This window comes from Coregonus lavaretus (genome assembly GCF_964263955.1).
Source record: "Coregonus lavaretus genome assembly, chromosome: 16".
Taxonomy (NCBI): Eukaryota; Metazoa; Chordata; class Actinopteri; order Salmoniformes; family Salmonidae; genus Coregonus; species Coregonus lavaretus.
Genome location: NC_140003.1, coordinates 12,852,123 through 12,872,283, shown reverse-complemented (window position 1 = coordinate 12,872,283; position 20,161 = coordinate 12,852,123). Strand labels below are relative to the sequence as shown.

Genomic DNA, 20,161 nt, shown 5'->3' with positions numbered 1-20,161 from the left:
AATAATGAGGATTTCTGTCATCCTAATCGAGGTGTAGATTACATCTCACATTCCAGTGTTCGAACTTGTAAACAAGGTTGTATGGGATTTCTGTTATTGCGACTCCGTGCAGCCACTGGCAATATCCTCTTTAGGTATAATGCCATGATCCACTTGTGACAGTTCTAACACAGTTCCACCTCCGTCAAAACAACCGCTAAGCAGATCTGATTGAATATAACCCTTAGGATTTGGGTTATATTTGGGTATGGCTGGTGGCATTGTAATGCTGGAGGGTCATGTCAGGATGAGCCTGCAGGAAAGGTACCACATGAGGGAGGAGGATGTCTTCCCTGTAACGCACAGCATTGAGATTGCCTGCAATGACAACAAGCTCAGTCCGATGATGCTGTGACACACCGCCCCAGACCATGACGGACCCTCCACCTCCAAATCGATCCCGCTCCAGAGTACAGGCCTCTGTGTAACGCTCATTCCTTCAACGATAAACGCGAATCCGACCATCACCCCTGGTGAGACAAAACCGCGACTCGTCAGTGAAGAGCACTTTTTGCCAGTCCTGTCTGGTCCAGCGACGGTGGGTTTGTGCCCATAGGCAAGATTGTTGCCGGTGATGTCTGGTGAGGACCTGCCTTACAACAGGCCTACAAGCCCTCAGTCCAGCCTCTCTCAGCCGATTGCGGACAGTCTGAGCAATAATGGAGGGATTGTGCGTTCCTGGTGTAACTCGGGCAGTTGTTGTTGCAATCCTGTACCTGTCCCGCAGGTGTGATGTTCGGATGTACCGATCCTGTGCAGGGGTTGTTACATGTGGTCTGCCACTGCGAGGACGATCAGCTGTCCATCCTGTCTCCCTGTAGCGCTGTCTTAGGCGTCTCACAGTACAAACATTGCAATTTATTGCCCTGGCCACATCTGCAGTCCTCATGCCTCCTTGCAGCATACCTAAGGCACGTTCACGCAGATAAGCAGGGACCCTGGGCATCTTTCTTTTGGTGTTTTTACAGTGTCAGTAGAAAGGCCTCTTTAGTGTCCTAAGTTTTCATAACTGTGACCTTAATTGCCTACCATCTGTAAGCTGTTAGTGTCTTAATGACCGTTCCACAGGTGCATGTTCATTAATTGTTTATGGTTCATTGAACAAGCATGGGAAACAGTGTTTAAACCCTTTACAATGAAGATCTGTGAAGTTATTTGGATTTTTACGAATTATCTTTGAAAGACAGGGTCCTGAAAAAGGGACTTTCTTTTTTTGCTGGGTTTAGTTCACTTTAGGCTATAAGAACTCAACTACTAAAGTTAACCCCTAAAGCTCTCTGTAACAGCCATACCTTTCTGTACTGTAATATTTCCATAAGAACAGTGAGAAAGTGTAGGCCTATATGTTCTCGTGAAATATCTGTTGCATAACATTGGAAAAAGGGACCCACATTAAATGATCATCTTTAATATCTATTCAGAAAAGGAGAAAGAAAATCATATTTTTCATCTTTGGCATCAACAACAGTCCCCTCTAGTGTCAGAGAAATGTCCATACAGTATGTATTAAACCCATAACCATATAGTAAAAAAGAAGCAGCTCTTATTATCCCAGGTGAGCCATAAGGTGTAGGGTGAAGTTGCCCCTAGACACTGATCTTGGGTCAGTTTTGCATTTTCCCCACTAATCCTTGAGGTTAGGATTGGGGGAAGGGAAGCTGATCCTAGATCTGTACCTAGGGGAAACATCAACCCGGAGCTGAGTCATAACCTCACATAATACAATGCTATTCTATTTTATCTCCATAAAAGAAAGTCAGATAGCGTTGCTAAAGACATCTGTGATATGTAACGTCTACACAGGCTCATGCACACTGCATGCATTTCAATTCATCAAATGGTATTTCAAACAGTGAAAACAGTACATGGACAGAAAATATGTACACTACCAGTCAAAAGTTTGGACACACCTACTCATTCAAGAGTTTTTCTTTATTTTTACTATTTTCTACATTGTAGAATAATAGTGAAGACATCAAAACTATGAAATAACACATATGGAATCATGTAGTAACCCAAAAAGCGTTAAACAAATCATAATATATTTTATGTGAGATTCTTCAAATAGCCACCCTTTGCCTTGATGACAGCTTTGCACACTCTTGGCATTCTCTCAACCAGCTTCATGAGGTCGTCACCTGGAATGCATTTCAATTTACAGGTGTGCCATCTTAAAAGTTAATTTGTGGAATTTATTTCCTTCTTAATGCGTTTGAGCCAATCAGTTGTGTTGTGACAAGATAAGGGGGGTATACAGAAGATAGCCCTATTTGGTAAAAGACCAAGTCCATATTATGGCAAGAACAGCTCAAATAAGCAAAGAGAAACAACAGTCCATCATTACTTTAAGACATGAAGGTCAGTCAATACTGACAATTTCAAGAACTTTAAAAGTTTCTTCAAGTGCAGTCGCAAAAACCATCAAACGCTATGATGAAACTGGCTCTCATGAGGACCGCCATAGGAACGGAAGACCCAGAGTTACCTCTGCTGCAGAGGATAACTTCATTAGAGTTACCAGCCTCAGAAATTGCATCCCGAATAAATGCTTCACAGAGTTCAAGTAACAGACACATCTCAACATCAACTGTTCAGAGAGCACTGTGTGAATCAGGCCTTCATAGTCGAATTGCTGCAAAGAAACCACTACTAAAGGACACCAATAAGAAGAAGAGACCTGCTTGGGCCAAGAAACACGAGCAATGGACATTAGACTGGTGGAAATGTGTCCTTTGGTCTGGAGTCCAAATTGGAGATTTTTGGTTCAAACCGCTGTGTCTTTGTGAGACGCGGTGTGGGTGAACGGATGATCTCCGCATGTGGAGTTCCCACCGTAAAGCACGGAGGAGGAGGTATCATGTTGTGGGGGTGCTTTGTTGGTGACACTGTCTGCGATTTATTTAGAATTCAAGGCACACTTAACAAGCATAGCTACCACAGCATTCTGCAGCGATACGCCATCCAATCTGGTTTGGGCTTAGTGGGACTATAATTTGTTTTTCAACAGGACAATGACCCAACACACCTCCAGGCTGTGTAAGGGCTATTTTACCAAGAAGGAGAGTGATGGAGTGCTGCATCAGATGACCTGGCCTCCACAATCCCCTGACCTCAACCCAATTGAGATGGTTTGGGATGAGTCGGACGGCAGAGTGAAGGAAAAGCAGCCAACAAGTGCTCAGCATATGTGGGAACTCCTTCAAGACTGTTGGAAAAGCATTCCAGGTGAAGCTGGTTGAGAGAATGCCAAGAGTGTGCAAAGCTGTCATCAAGGCAAAGGGAAGATTTGTTTAACACTTTTTTGGATACTACATGATTCCATACGTGTCATTTCATCGTTTTGATGTCTTCACTATTATTCTACAATGTAACAAATAGTAAAAATAAAAACCCTTGAATGAGTAGGTGTGTCCAAACATTTGGCTGGTACTGTATTTACATGAATCATGGAAAAGTGGCATAATATATCCAGCTATTTGGCACTGAAACAGTAAGAAATATGGTAAATTGTGCGGTCAATCCGAGTGCTACAATATAGAGAACATCTGTAGAAAAATCCTCATGTAAATAGTCAAGGCACATTCGTGGTCGTTTGCCACGGCTCTTTACCGACAATTATTTTTTTTTGCAAAGCTGATGAACAAACATGTAAAACCAAAGATCTCAATAAAAAGTGCAAAACCAGTAAACTATGCTTCCAAAAACACTGTACTTATATTGTGTAACAGCTGCCCTTTCAAATCATTCCAGGGCCTCATAAGTCATGCAACATTCAAATTCCAAGGTAAGGTTGATCATGATAAAAGGAAGAGAAAAAAAAAACATTGCACATCCCAACACCACCCTCACACCAACATACTAGCCGCACCATGCATATTCCTATTGCAGCATACACTGACCACATCCAAATACACACAGTACAGTCAATCACTAACGCATGAATAGTGCTGTAGCCCTGTACTCCCGTCATCCAGTGTGGTAGTGTGTGAACTGCCACTTCTGGTAGGGACTGGTAGGCTCACACTCCTTCAGCTGCATGCTGTCACCCAGAGCCCCAGCCTCAAGACACAAACGCTGGGGAGCAAGCTCCGTAACGAGGTGCTCCACCTGAGCAAAGACAACACAGGGAAATAGTACAGTAAGAATCACAATGTGCATAATGTTAACTTTCGTTCAGCAAAGGAACACTGCTGCTACCTCGCTCTCCAACCAAGGTGTTATGAATTGAGGTGCAAACCCTGATGAAGGCTAAGGGCCAAAAAGCGATGGTTTTAACAATAAAGAAGCAGTTCTATCAACTTCCACTATCCTCCAAGAGTTGCTGAATTTCCTCTTCACTTCAACCTTCATCAAGCATATTATGTATGCTAGTAGCTGACAACAGCTTGGTTTAAGAATAACAAATATTCTTCACAAAATCGATATTCAGAGAACTCTAGTAGAGGAGGTGAAGGCCCACTCTAAAGCGAACCTACCAGAGCGGAGTTGGAGTCCTTGTGGAGCCAGCGTAGCTGTGGCTTGGTGTTGTCACACGGCTGCATAGCCAGTCTGCTACCTTTGCCCTGAGCAGTGACACAGACATCTTTCTGGCGAACGTGCCTCATCCAGGTGTAATTGAAGTGCTGACTCTGAGGTTTAGGGACAGAGGGGAGTTAAGATGCGTCCCAAATGGCACTATTAACTATATAGTGCACTGCTTTTGACCGGGGCCCATATGGTAGTGCACTAGCTAGGGAATAGGGTGCAATTTGGGATGCACCCTTAGGGTCAGACATATAATTCGGCTTCATGATAACTATGGGGTTTTCAAGGCCGGTTGGGTGTGTGTTAAACTCAACAGGGATTCATTCCATAGTGAGTTATAGTCATAAGAAAGCTTTTCATTTCAAATGGGGAATTTAGGAGTATTTACCAGCTTGCTGAGATCACATCTCTCAAAGGCAAGGGAGCCTTTCTGCAGAGCGAGGCATTTTCTTACTCCACGATTGAAAACCTAGCAAAGGAGGATCACAGGTACAACATTACATGGCAATGCCTAGAGCAGTCATAACAGTAGTTTACATGGGTAGTGTCACTGCACCATATTGACAGTAGAAAAGCTTCTCCTTTCTTTCCATTCTGTGCCTTCAACAAATCCTGACAGAGAACTGTCACAAGCCTGAAGAGACAGTCACTTTTTGTTCAGATAAGAGGACAATTGACATCTGTTTGTGTTGCAGAGGCATTGAGAGCAGACAAGTAAACATCCCCCTCTCAGAAGAAAAGTACAATTGTCTGTCAGCATTGAGATGAGGGATAATTTAATGAAAAAAGAAAGAAAGTAAGAGTAACAATTGTTTGCCAGAAAAAGAGCACTAATGCAATATATTCTAAGCTAAACAGCCTAAAAGCAAAAACTGGATTCCTACTAATTCAGTAAAGACAATGATTGTAAGTGTGACAAATGAAGTTATAAACCGCAGGAATAAACTGCAAGGTGCATAATACGTATGGGCTTTGAGCATCTGGAAAAGAGCTATATAAATCGAATCAATTATTAATATTATAACAAGTACACCTACCAGCCCCTCAGCTTTGACCAATGGAGCGACCATGTCTGGGTACACATTATCCAGGTACCATTTGAAGCTCTTGCACTTCTTCCGGAACTCGATCTGGTCTGTGAGGTTGCCAATGTCGATGACACTCCTATCCAGCAGATGGTAGTATCCATGGCCGTAGAACAGGTCCTTGTACTCATCCAACCACACCTCTGCCACCCTGGCCAGGTTACGCTCGACCGTCTTCTGCCTGTCCTTGGGGAACTTGTACGGGTTCGCGGCTCGGAAAATGTGGCCCACTCTGGAACATGGGATGATCTCGATCTCACCTCCACACATCCAAATCTGCAAAATCAACAACATAGGGTAGGATGTGATCAGAACATTTGATCTAAGTCCCACATGGCACCCTATTGCTCATAGGGCTCTGGTCAAAAGTAGTGCACTATATAGGGTATAGGTTGCCATTTAAGACGCAGCCTTGGCCTTGATCATGAGCCGAGATAAGGGCAGAGTTAAAATGTGTGATCCTGGAACAGGTTGAAGAATAACAAACCTGCAAATCTGCAAATAGTCCAATCTCTAATAGAAAACAGTGGGAAGAAATTAGTCAAACTGACCTTAAAAGAGATCTCCATGTTCTCTCCGCCCCATACGTCCAGGCCAGGATCATAAGAGCCCAGTTCATAGAAGTACTTTTTATCAATGGAGAAAAGGCCTCCTGCCATGATGGGACACCTGAGGAACAAAGCACACAGTCATATTCACTAGGGAGGGACTAAGCTGAATTTATCTAATAAGTACCATTTGTTTTCGTTGCAAAACGTTTTCCGTTTATATTTCCCCGAGATTGTATTCCTCACCTTATCACAAACACAACATTGCTCCTTGGTCTTATCAACTTAGAGGAATTTAGATATGAGTCAGAGCCTGGTTGGAATACTTCCATCCTGCATCCTTCCTTCCTCCTTCCCTTGATGTAATCACTGATCTCAATTGATTGGATTAGTAATAGGTTGGCGTAAAGTAGCATTGACCTATCCAATCATGTATAGATTGATGATTAACTGAAGGAAACAAGGAACGAAGGATGAATTTCTGAAGTATTGGAAGAGGGGCCCAATACTTAAGTACTTGAACTAATCTGCAACTGTTACTACACAGCAAATTCTCCAGTGTTAAATCAACACTAGCTAGTTTCCATTCAATTGGCGGAAGATTTTCATGCGAATATTCCAAAATGTGCATTAAAACAATATGCTCATTTTCCCACCAGAGATGTGTTTCCATCTAATTGACTTGTTGCAGATAAAAATGGCTGTGCGTGATGACGTAGTACACATAAAAATACCTTTTGCGGTTAAATTGCCATGTACCGAATAAGAAATACTGTTGGCTAGAGCGCACGTATAGCCTACATTATGAGATTATGATTATTTGTCAAACGGCAGCCAAGCACCGATTATCATGTCACCAGAATAAGACCCTCAATATTTATTGCAAAGGAGCATCAAGCTCATCCCCTTGCACTTTTATCCCCCTGTGAAGTTCATCATAATATATTTAATCTGTAGCTTAATAAACTGCATGCTTTCACCACCATTTTTTTCTTTCTGTTTCCATCATGTACTTTACACGCATAAAACGTTTGGATGGAAACCTGTCTATACAGGTCCACACTTTTGAGTGTTAGATTAACACTGTTTAGTGCCAACGCTGTTACAGTTTGTCAGTGTTAGGGAATTAACACTTTTAGTGTTATGCAATAACACCTCATTTAGTATTTTTAACACTAGGAAGTGTATATAGTTTACACCAATGGTTTTATGCATTAACACCTCCAAGTATTTTTAACCATTACATCAAGAGGTCTGTATCTCTTGACAAGGTCACTCAGTGTTGGGTTAAGGACATTGCAATAATATTTACAAGTCTTTATTGCCATATGCTCTTATGTAAGCATTTGTGACTCGTTTCAGGAAACTATGCCTATGTCATACGTCACTACTTCACAGGAGAGGCATTTGAACGTAAACATGTATTTTTTATCTAAATGCGTTTTTTTGGCAGAAATTCCTTCTGGAACAAGTGAACTTTCATGTGCCTTAATAACAAACTTGTATTCCATCCATAAATATGAATAAAATTACTAAATTAAGAGCCTTGTTGGTTTAGCCTCGGAAAAAGACAGGAACCTTCCCACTAGCCATGATTGGCTGAGATAATGGATGGGCTGGACATGCCGGGAGATGAGTTTGGATTGGTCTTCCATGTAGCGTGCTTCTGTCTGTAATGTGAGCTGTTTAGTATGTGTTGATAGTCCTTTCTACCGCACCGTTTTTGAAAGATATAATGTTAGCCGTCGAGAACTACAAAAGTTTTGCTACTTTTCTCAACAACATTGATGCCCTGAATTTAGCAGGCACTATCGACAGATCAGTTGGAAAAAGTGATGGGCTACTTTCTGCACACGCCACGGTCAATGTGAACCGGAGTGACTTGACACAACGCTGGCCAAACAAGATGTAGCTACAAACAAAATGGAGTTAAATGGTTCCAGTCTGCCGTGAAGCGTTCATCCATGTACACGGGTAAGAGTCTAGCTACATTTTCTGATATACATTTCAAATTTTGTCAGAAAGTCGCTTTTATTGCAAGTTAAAGCGTACTGTTAGTTAGCTAGCGAACGTTAGCTTAACGTTACGTGTATGATCTGTGTAGTAATATTATTCGAATCAGAATTCCATTTGCACTGCTAGTTATAGCCTAATGTTAGCTAGCTAACATTGAACCTAGTTTGTTAGCTTTTAGCTACCTGCAGATTCATACTACAGCTATGATAATGTTTGCATTGGTAGTAGTATGAGTTGGGATTATGCCGGTTAATTTTTTAGCTAAACCAAAGACTGCACTTTGGCCAGATTATTACATGACCCATCAAATTAGCCAGGTGTTTCTGGGGGTGATTACGGCCATCTATTGTATTTCATGAACATGTGTACATGTCTAGACAATAGTGACCAATTTACTTACTGTAGCTAGATGTGGCTGGGGGGTGGTTATAGCATTTCTTTCACATGACCCATCAATTTAGACAAGTGTGTCGTGTAAGGGTCATCTAATAATTATAAAATATTTTTATCTGGACACTTTCTGTTTTTGATATTGCTACTATGCAAGTAACCATTTCAGTGTACCATTTACACCTTCTGTATCCTGTGCATGTGACAAATAAACTTACATTTTATTTGATATAGCGTGTGTTTACCACATGGCTTCACATGTGAATCCTTAAAGAGATGGGTGGGGCTAAGGCTTAAGAGGGTGTGAGTGATGCTGAATGGGTGTAGACAAAGAAGAGCTCTCCAGTAGGTGTACCAAAACATTCAAGGGCCATTTTCTCAAAAGTGGGGTTACAAGTTCATAAACTGAAAATAACTTTCCCATTGTTTCTCAACTGCAGTGTATGACATACCATTTCCTAGCTCTGAGTCTCTACTTTTATCCAATGTACAAAACACAATTTCAAATGTTGCTACATAAGACCGAATCGAGGCGGTCGGTCACATTTACAAAGACTTAAGAACTGGCAGTGGACATGCTCAAACTTTAATTAACATAACCATAGACCATTTAAACTGGCACAACACTTCCACTCACGGTGGCCATGAATAACCAATTGAAAGCCACTCCCTCACTAAGCTATGCCTCTGATATCATTTCCCAGTGAGCCTTTGAGTGAATTGTAGAGTTACCACCCATGACTGTATTTGTTAGTGATAGAGACATGGTCGTTTTGATCACGCGGACTGGGAAATGTTCTGGGTCACCTCAGAATAGTTTCGACGCATACTCTGACTCCGTGACTGGGTTAATCAGGAAGTGCATAGTGGATTAGAACTTATCCAAACCAAAAACCGTGGAAAGATGGCAGCATTCGCACAAAACTGAAAGCGCGAACCACCGCATTTAACCATAGCAAGGTGACTGGGAACATGGATGTGTACAAACAGACCAGCTATGACCTCCGTAAGGCAATCAAAGAGGTAAAACAACAGTACAGGGACAAAGTGTAGTCGCAATTCAACGGCTCAGACACGAGACGTATGCGGCAGGGACTCCAGACAATCCCGGATTAAAAAGGGAAAGCCAGTCTCGTCGTGGACATCAACGCCTTGCTCCCGGATAAGCTAAACATCATCTTCGCCAACTTCGAGGAAAACATTGAGCCGCCGAAGCGGGCCCCCTCCGCTCACGAGGACTGTGTGCTCTCGTTCTCCGTGGCCGACGTGAGTAAGTCATTTAAGCGTGTTAACCCTCGCCCCAGATAATAATAATGGTGGCGGAGGGGATGGCTGCTGTTTTACGGGCTCCTAACCAACTGCACTATTTTGTGTTTTTTCGCATTGTTTGTAACTTATATTGTACATAATGTTGCTGCTACCGTCTCTTACGACCGAAAAGAGCTTCTGGACATCAGAACAGCGATTACTCACCTTGAACTGGATTAAGATTTTATTCTTTAATGAGTCCGACACGAAGGATATACTGCTTCTCCGAGACCAGGCCCAAATCCCCGTCATTAGCGTGAAGAAAAGACGGAAATACAAGGGTATATATCGGGGGTGCCTTGTGAGAATTCGTCGGCGAGTGGGTAACCCGCTTCTACCATCCGTTCTATTGGCCAACGTGCAATCACTGGAGAATAAACTGTATGATCTCCGCTCGAGACTATCCTACCAATGGGACATTAAAAACAAATATCTTACGTTTCACCGAGTCGTTGCTGAAAGACGACACAGATAATATAAATTGGCTGGGTTTTCCGTGCATCGGCAGGACAGAACAGCTACATCTGGTAAGACGAGGGGTGGTGGTGTGTGTCTATTTGTCAATAACAGCTGGTGCGCGATGTCTAATATTAAGGAGGTCTCAAGTTATTGCTCGCCTGAGGTAGACTACCTCAAGCGAGCTGTAGACCACACTATTTATTTTTCGTAGCCGTCTATTTACCACCATAAACCGATGCTGGCACTAAGACCACACTCATTGAGCTGTATAAGGCCATAAGCAAACAAGAAAATGCTCATCCAAAAGTGGTGCTCCTAGTGGCCAGGGATTGTAATGCAGGCAAACTTAAATCCGTTTTACCTAATTTCTACCAGCATGTCACATGTGCAACCAAAAAATTAATAAACTCTAGACCACCTTTACTCCACACACACAGATGCACACAAAGCTCTCCCTCGCCCTCCATTTGGCAAATCTGACCATAATTATATCCTCCTGATTCCTGCTTACAAGCAAAAACTAAAGCAGAAAGTCCCAGTGACTCAATCAATACAGAAGTGGTCATTTGACGCGGATGCTACACTACAGGACTGTTTTTCTAGCACAGACTGGAATAAGTGAACCAATGACATCGTCCCCACAGTGACCGTACGTACATATCCCAACCAGAAGCCATGGATTACAGGCAACATCTGCACCGAGCTAAAGGCTAGAGCTGCCGCTTTCAAGGAGCAGGACACTGATCCGGACGCTTATAAGAAATCCCGCTATGCCCTCAGACGAACCATCAAGCAGGCAAAGCGTCAATACAGGACTAAGATTGAATCCTACTACACCGGCTCTGACGCTCGTCGGATGTGGCAGGGCTTACAAACTATTACGGACTACAAAGGGAAACCCAGCCGCGAGCTTCCCAGTGACGCTTGCCTACCAGATGAGCTAAATGTCTTTTATGCTCGCTTCGAGGCAAGCAACACTGAAGCAAGCATGAGAGCATCAGCTGTTCTGGACGACTGTGTGATCACGCTCTCCGTAGCAGATGTGAGCAAGACCTTTAAACAGGTCAACATTCACAAGGCTGCGGGGCCAGACGGATTACCAGGATGTGTACTCAGAGCATGCACGGACCAACTGGCAAGTGTCTTCACTGACATTTTCAACCTCTCCCTGACAGAGTCTGTAATACCTACATGTTTCAAGCAGACCACCATAGTCCCTGTGTCCAAGAAAGCGAAGGTAACCTGCCTAAATGACTACTGCCCCGTAGCACTCACGTCAGTAGCCATGAAGTGCTTTGAAAGGCCGGTCATGGCTCACATCAACACCATCATCCCGGAAAGCCTAGACCCACTCCAATTCGCATACCACCCCAACAGATCCACAGATGACGGAACCTCAATCGCACTCCACACTGCCCTTTCCCACCTGGACAAAAGGAGCACCTATGTGAGAATGCTGTTCATTGACCACAGCTCAGCGTTCAACACCATAGTGACCCTGGGACTAAACACCTCCCTCTGCAACTGGATCCTGGACTTCCTGACATGCCACCCCAAGGTGGTAAGGGTAGGCAACAACACATCTGCCACGCTGATCCTCAACACGGGGGCCCCTCAGTGGTCCGTGCGTAGTCCCCTCCTGTGCTCCCTGTTCACCCACAACTGCATGGCCAAGCACGACTCCAACACCATCATTAAGTTTGCTGACGACACAACAGTGGTAGGCCTGACAACCGACAGTGGTGAGACAGCCTATAGGAAGGAGGTCAGAGACCTGGCAGTGTGGTGCCAGGACAACAACCTCTCCCTCAACGTGAGCAAGACAAAGGAGCTGATCGTGGACTACAGGAAAAGGAGGGCCGACTGTTCATGGTCGAAACACACCAAGACAGTCGTGAAGAGGGCACGACAATACCTTTTCCCCTATCCAGGACCTATATAGTAGGCAGTGTCAAAAAATTGTCAAAGACGCCAGTCACCCAAGTCATAGATTGTTCTCTCTGCTACCGCAAGGCAAGCGGTAACGGAGCGCCAAGTCTAGGTCCAAAAGGCTCCTACCCCCAAGCCATAAGTCTGCTGAACAATTAATCATTTTTTTTTTTTACAAATTACCTCGACTAACCTGTACCCCCGCACATTGACTCGGTACCGGTACCCCCTGTATATAGCCTCTGTATTGTTATTTCATTCTGTTACTTCATATTTTATTTTTTACTTTAGTTTATTTAGTAAATATTTTCTTAACTCTATTTCTTGAACTGCATTGTTGGTTAAGGGCTTGTAAGTAAGCATTCCATGGTAAGGTCTACACCTGTTGTATTCGGTGCATGTGACAAATACAATTTGATTTGATCCAAGCCATGTTGTCAGAGCATGTGCAGACCAGCTGGCTGGAGAGTTTACGGACATATTCAATCTCTCCATATCCCAGTCTGCTGTCCCCACTTGCTTCAAGATGTCCACCATTGGTCCTGTACCCAAGAAAGCGAAGGTAACTGAACTAAATGACTATCACCCTGTAGCACTCACTTCTGGTCATAATGAAGTGCTTTGAGAAGCTAGTTAAGGACCATATCACCTCCACCTTACCCGACACCCTAAACCCACTACAATTCGCATACCGTTCCAACAGATCCACGGACGACGCAATCGGCATTGCATTGCACAGTGCCCTATCCCACCTGGACAGGAGAAATACCTATGTAAGAATGCTGTTCATCGACTACAGCTTACAACATTCGGAGAGTACGACCCTGCCTTACACAGGAAGCGGCACAGGTCCTAATCCAGGCACTTGTCATCTCCCGTCTGGACTACTGCAACTCGCTGTTGGCTGGCCTCCCTGCCTGTGCCATTAAACCCCTACAACTCATCCAGAATGCCGCAGCCCGTCTGGTGTTCAACCTTCCCAAGTTCTCTCACGTCACCCCCCTCCTCCGCACACTCCACTGGCTTCCAGTTGAAGCTCGCATCCGCTACAAGACCATGGTGCTTGCCTATGGAGCAGTGAGGGGAACGGCACCTCTGTACCTTCAGGCTCTGATCAGTCCCTACACCCAAACGAGGGCATTGCGCTCATCCACCTCTGGCCTGCTGGCTCCCCTTCCTCTGCGGAAGCATAGTTCCCGCTCAGCCCAGTCAAAACTGTTCGCTGCTCTGGCACCCCAATGGTGGAACAAGCTCCCTCACGACGCCAGGACAGCGGAGTCACTCACCACCTTCCGGAGACATTTGAAACCCCACCTCTTTAAGAAATACCTGGGATAGGATAAAGGAATCCTTCTACCCCCCCCAATTGTAAAGTGGTTATCCCACTGGCTATAGGGTGAACGCACCAATTTGTGAGTCGCTCTGGCTAAGAGCGTCTGCTAAATGACGTTAATGTGCCCTTGAGCAAGGCACTTAACCCTAATTGCTCCTGTAAGTCGCTCTGGATAAGAGCGTCTGCTAAATGACTAAAATGTAAATGTAAGCTTAGCCTTCAACACCATCATGCCATCCAAGCTCATCCCTAAGCTCAGGGCCCTGGGTCTGAACCCCGCCCTGTGCAACTGGGCCCAAGTGGTGAAGATAGGTAACAACACCTCCGCCAAGAAGATCATCAACACGGGGCCCCACAGGGGTACGTGCTCAGCCCCCTCCTGTACTTCCTGTTCACCCATGACTGCGTTGCCACTCACGTCTCCAACTCGATCAACAAGTTTGCTGACGACACAGCAGTGGTTGGCCTGATTACCAACAATGACGAGACAGCCTACAGGGAGGAAGTTGTGCCTCTCCCTCTACGTCAACAAAACAAAAGGAGCTGATCATGGACTACAGGAGATATCAGAGAGAGCACACCCCAATTCACATCGACGGGGCAGAGTTGGAGAGGGTCAAAAACTTCAAGTTCTTTGGCGCGCGCATCACTGACGACCTGAAATGGTCCTTTTACACAGACAGTGTGGTGAAAAGGCGCAACAGCGCCTCTTCAACCTCAGAGGGCCGAAGAAATTCGGCATTGCCAGTAAGATCTTCACAAACTTCTACAGATGCACCATTGAGAGCATCCTGTTGGGCTGTATCACCCCTGGTACGGCAATTTCACTTCCCGCAACCGCAGGGCTCTCCAGAGGGTGGTGTGGTCAGCCCAACGCATCATTGGGGGCACACTGCCTGCCCTCCAGGACATCTACAGCACCCGATGTCTCAGGAAGGCCAAGAAGATCATCAAGGACCTCAGCCACCCGAGCCACGGCCGGTTCACCCTACTACCATCTAGAAGGATGAGACACTACAGGTGGATCAAAGCTGGGACAAAGAAACAGCTCCAGGCCATCAGACTCTTAAACAGTCACCACTAGCTGGCTTTCGCCCAGTACCCTGACCTGAAGCTTAAGAGACTGCTTTACCACATGTCATTGAACACTGGTCACTTTAATAATAATGTTTACATACTGTTTTACCCACTTTATATTGTTTTACTGTGGATATAGATACTTTTGAACCTGTTTCCTCCAGCATCTTCACAAGGTCCTTTGCTGTTTTTCATGGGATTAATTTGCAGTTTTCGCACCAAAGTACGTTAATCTCTAGGAGACAGAACGCATCTCCTTCCTGAGCAGTATGACAACTGCGTGGTCCCATGGTGTTTATACTTGCGTACTATTGTTTGTACAGATGAACGTGGTACCTTCAGGCGTTTGGAAATTGCTCCCAAGGATGAACCAGACTTTTTTTTAGGTCTTGGCTGATTTCTTTTGATTTTCCCATGATTTTCCCATGATGTCAAGCAAAGAGGCACTGAGTTTGAATGTAGGTCTTGAAATACATCCACAGGTACACCTCCAATTGACTCAAATTATGTCAATTAGCCTATCAGAAGCTTCTAAAGCCATGACATCATTTTCTGGAATTTTCCAAGCTGTTTAAAGGCACAGTCAACTTAGTGTATGTAAACTTCTGACCCACTGGAATTGTGATACAGTGAATTATAAGTTAAATAATTTGTCTGTAACAATTGTTGGAAAAATGACTTGTGTCATGCACAAAGTAGAAACTATAGTTTGTTAACAAGAAATTTGTGGAGTGGTTGAAAAACAAGTTTTAATGACTTCAACCTAAGTGTATGTAAACTTCCAACTTCAACTGTATATATATTCCGGACTCTGACATTGCTCGTTCTGATATTTACTTTTTGGATTATGGGAGTATTGTTGTGTACATATTAGGCTCAAGAGTGAAAGCTCTGTCTAGTGTAGTGAAAGTGAGAGTAACTTGGTGAGTGAGCGGGAAGGAGGGAAGTGGAGGGGTGAAAGATAAAGGGCAGGAGAGTGAGCACGTTTGGAGCTAGAAACAAATATGCAAATATATATATCATAACCCACTGGGCACAGACAATTCAACTTCTATTCCATGTTGGTTCGATGTAATTTCATTGAAATGACGTGGAAACAACGTTGATTCAACCAGTGGGGAGGCCTTACTTTGACAGACATGTTTTACCCTAACACAGTGGTGTTAGGAACCTCCTGGTTTACAGGCCACATCAGGCCTGCAAGTCACATTATGCTGACCTGCAGAGTGATGTGTAATTCTCAATCTTAGAGTTAATTTAACTCCTGAATCAACATTAGAAATGCTACACTGAAAAATCAACACTAGGTAACACTGGCCAATTTGCTGTGTATATAAACATACAGTAATAAGGGGTGTAATGAAATCCAGAATTACCTGATAGGATCTGAATCCTTGATGTGATTCTTCTTAATGATGTCCTCTGATAACCTGCTCCACCAAAACACCAAGGGCCATTTGAATACCCCTCTTTGGAAGTTGTCCACCAACACATAGCTGTAAACAGATCATTAAACAATATGACATTACTGGATTAACAATGCATTAGGGAATGAAATGCACAAAACTCAAGATAACTCAGATGAATCAACATTACAGGGACTGACTTCCAGTAAACAGGATGTTGCATCAAACCTGGCTGTATAAAAATAAGCTGATAAAACTCTTGGGTTATCAGGGTTACTTTTTACAGCAATGTATACAGGTAAGTCCAACTTGAACCCTAGAAGTCAGAAGTCTGTTGACCGAAATATTCGGAAAATCTTTCTAATGATGTATGATTTGTAGGTAACACATAGAAAGCTTCCATTGCTGCAATGCTATCACACATTTTGCAACTTTAGGGACATAGTCAGCTAAGTAAGCTGTGTCCGAGCCAGAACGGCCCAGTCTAGGTAAATAGACCTAAAAAAAAAACTATGAGACATTTTGCCCCCAGATGGTATTGACATACCAAATTTGGGGGTCTAACTCATAGACAATAAGGTTGAATAATAACTCTGAAATTAGAGCTGGGACGATAAACCAAAATGTAGCAACACCGACCGAAACGATCACTTCTTGAGAAAATGTTACTGATATTGATAATTACAATAAGTAGCCTACACTAGAGAAATGTGAAGTTTGAAATTAAATATGTCTGCTAATATGGGTGATTGCTAACAAGACAATTGATAGCTACAACTTTCAAAGTAGTAGTAGTAGTTTTAAGTGTAATGTAAAAAAGTAACTGATGTACTATATAGGAAATATTTTGCCATTCGAAACGCAAGCATATAATGTTATGGTAATGATACATTACCTCATGTCCTTGTCACTGATGACTTCGATGACTGGGCATGCCACTTTCCTCCTGTCCATGTACACTCTCTCCAGCAGAGGTTCCAACCAGCCCACATTGCATTCAATATGTGAGTCAAGAAAAGTCAAAACATCACCTGAAGGGAAATGCAAACAAACCACTGAAGACAAACAAAACCACAGGGACGCTTGACTGCCACATGTACGGGAGGACAAGATTGAGATTCTTTGCATATCATTTTTTGTTTAAACAGCATACAAGGTAAACGAGAGTGGTGATACGATATAGCAGGATGTGGTTGGTTACCTTTGGCAATGGAGGCTCCTGCCAGCCTAGCTCGGATCAGGCCCTGCCTCTCCTGCAGACGGACAATCCGCACTTTGGGAAACTGGGACATGTACACATCCAGGTGGTCCTTGAGATATTCTGAAAGAGTGGATGAGAGCAAGTGTGTTTAGGGCCCTGAGTTTATTCTGACCATGTGACCTGCCCAGGAAAAACTCCAGGTCCTATTTATAAGATATCGTTGCTGTCTGAAGATCTCCAAATCAGCCATTTTACAGTATATTGCAAAAAACTGCCATATTTTACCATTAAGAAAATACAATTACGAAACTTCATTAACTATTTTGAATACATTTTCTTGGTCCTAGAGTCATGAAATTAAATGTTCTTCAGTTGGGCCCAGAATTTCCCATGGCTGGGAAAAACTCTGAACCCAGTCTGTACTGTTTACCAGGAAAGCCCCTCCCCTCTCTTACCTTTGGTACTAAAGTCATCCACCAGGATGATCTCTTTGATAAGGTGTGGTGGAGAGCGGTTGAGGACACTGTGGACGGACCGGAGCAAAGTGGACCACACCTCGTCCACAAAGCAGAAGATCACACTGGTGGTGGGCAAGTCATCATGGACCACACTCTCAGAACACCTGGAAAACAACACAACACAGTAACAAGAGAGGTTACCTAATGCTAACCGTACTATATCACTGTATGAGTAATATGAGTGTGGGAGTACGTGAGTATGCATGATGTGCTCCAGGCCACAGTGTGACTCACGTATTAGGTCTGGTGTCTGGGATGGCTCGGTCCACAGGGATCTGGTCACTCAGGTACACGTTGAAATGGCCTTCATTCCACCGGTTCCTCGCCTCCTGCTCTTTGTCACTGGGCACCATGGCTGCTTGCCCAAATTGCCCAATTGCATTGGCATCTCTGGGGGCTTGGGTCATGTCTAATGACAGCACTTTGTGGACACCTGTGTTTCGAACATCTGTGGAGTTTGTGGGAACTTCTGGTTGGAGTTTAGGCTTTGCTGTAGGTGGTAAGTTCTCATTTACAGCATAAGGCTTACCTTTATCAACTGCATTGATTTGTTTGTCCTTAATATTGACAACCACCTCTTTTCCGTTCAGTACATCCTTTTTGACAGGTTTAACTGTGGGGTCCACCGCAACTTTGTATTTTATAAAACTTTCTTGTATGCCAGGCTCCAGTGAATCTAGGACTTCCTCCTTTGTCTTGGAGTCCATATTGTCTTTGGCTTTTTGCACTTGGTCTATATTTTCCTCTGCTTTCTCTGTCTTTGAGGTAAATGTTTCAACATGTTTTCCTTCCTGAACACCAGGTGGCACTTTGGTGAAGTTCGAGAGCACTGCTGCCAGCAATGCCACTTTCTTATCCTCAGACTTCATCAAGTCCACTGCCTTTTTTGACACGTCTTTGACAGGCAAAGTATCTTTGACAGGTGCTTTCGTATTCAAAGGCACACTCAACTGTACTGTGACATGAGTCACAGCTTCGATTTGGTTAGGCTTAAAAATGAGAACATTTCCATGTTCTGACTTTGGTTGGGCATTCACCCCTTGTTGCTCATGTGAGTTGATTTTGTCCTTCAACTGCGGGTCCTTCTTGACAGTAGGCCCTCGCTTTCTGTCCACTTCAAGGACTTTCTTTTCATTCTGGACTGGACCTTCATTACCTGCATCGTCCAGGTCTAAGTCTACTCTCTGTACTGGATTTTTAAACCCCCTATGCACCAACTTCGTACGTTTCGTGGCCTGCTGTATGTCAGCCAGCCTTTCCTTCACCATGCTTTCTTTCAAAAGTTGGCTGTTAACATCATTTATTGAAAGGCGAAGTGCTGCCATATCGAAAAGTAGCCAAATGACAGATGCAATGAAAACAAATGCAAATGCCCTCCCACTACCCCTAAAGTATTTCTTTATAGCCTTCATTTTAGTAAGTCTAGATATAATAGGTCACAATATCTTATTAATGCATGCGCAAGTCATACTTCACCCCCCGTGCAACTTCTCTTTACGTTGGGTAGTTATAATAGTTGTAGGCTATTGCTTGCGTGGCATTCCACGCGGAGAAGATTGCTTTGGCCAAACTACCGTTGGAATCGTCTGTCAAAAGTCGTTGAACTAGTGTGCATTTTGTAGCGAAAAACATGAAACACAAACGCAACAATGTATCAATAAAACTTACCTCCACTTTGTCAATTTACTTCCCTGAATGTTACAATGTATATCACAAGTATCCATGCGCTGTCCACTATTATGCACAGGCAATTATCTTGCATTTTGTTGTTACTTGCCCTCACCTAAATATCTTCGAATGAGAAGTTAAAGGATCATATTTCCTTGAGAAGAATGGAAAACCACAGACATCCATATATTTACTTCTTTGACACATTTGCCCCTGTTCTGTCGTGGAGGTAGCGGCCATCAACGACATATTTCAACTTTGCACTTTGAGAGCACACACAGTGATTGGATAGATAGCTTAATTTTAAGCAAATCGTTTTAGGGTACAGGGAAGGTGGCGTGAAAGTGGGTGTGGCCTGTCTAATATCAACAAAAGAATACATGATGCATCGCACAGTAAGTGTAGGCCTAAACAAAAACGGATTATTTTGATGAGTTTTTTTTCCCCGACAGTCTTTTAGTCAGTAATGGACCTTTGCACGGCCGTTTTTCCAACTTTCAAATTATAGCAAAGTGTGATGTGTCAGTATGGTGATAATAGGCATAATAATCAAGCATAACTGGTGTAACCAGTACAGGTGTGTCAGTTACTTTTGTGTCTGCAATAGAGGTGCAGTGAATATATTCACAATTCAAGTAAAACGTTCAACTGTGTGTTTGT

General features: G+C 43.6%; 1 protein-coding gene across 4 annotated transcripts; it reads right to left on the bottom strand.

Moving 5' to 3' along the window:
- Positions 1-1,431: 1,431 nt before the first annotated feature.
- LOC311143598 (polypeptide N-acetylgalactosaminyltransferase 5-like) lies at positions 1,432-19,740 on the bottom strand. Of its 4 annotated transcripts, none has more exons than XR_014614424.1 (11): positions 18,068-19,740; positions 17,771-17,937; positions 17,316-17,435; positions 17,010-17,145; positions 16,085-16,204; positions 6,200-6,317; positions 5,601-5,924; positions 4,952-5,032; positions 4,515-4,667; positions 3,457-4,146; positions 1,432-1,952 (listed from the first exon to the last, which is right to left on the bottom strand). XR_014614424.1 is itself a non-coding variant. In XM_084179449.1 (10 exons), the coding sequence occupies exons 1-10, from the start codon at positions 19,243-19,245 to the stop codon at positions 4,006-4,008; spliced, it is 2,538 nt and encodes an 845-aa protein (XP_084035575.1). In that variant the 5' UTR covers positions 19,246-19,740; the 3' UTR covers positions 1,432-4,005. The 4 variants fall into 4 exon arrangements, 1 of the variants encoding a protein (XP_084035575.1); XR_014614425.1 differs by having other exon boundaries at positions 1,432-1,949; XR_014614426.1 differs by having other exon boundaries at positions 1,432-1,949; positions 3,523-4,146.
- Positions 19,741-20,161: the final 421 nt, after the last annotated feature.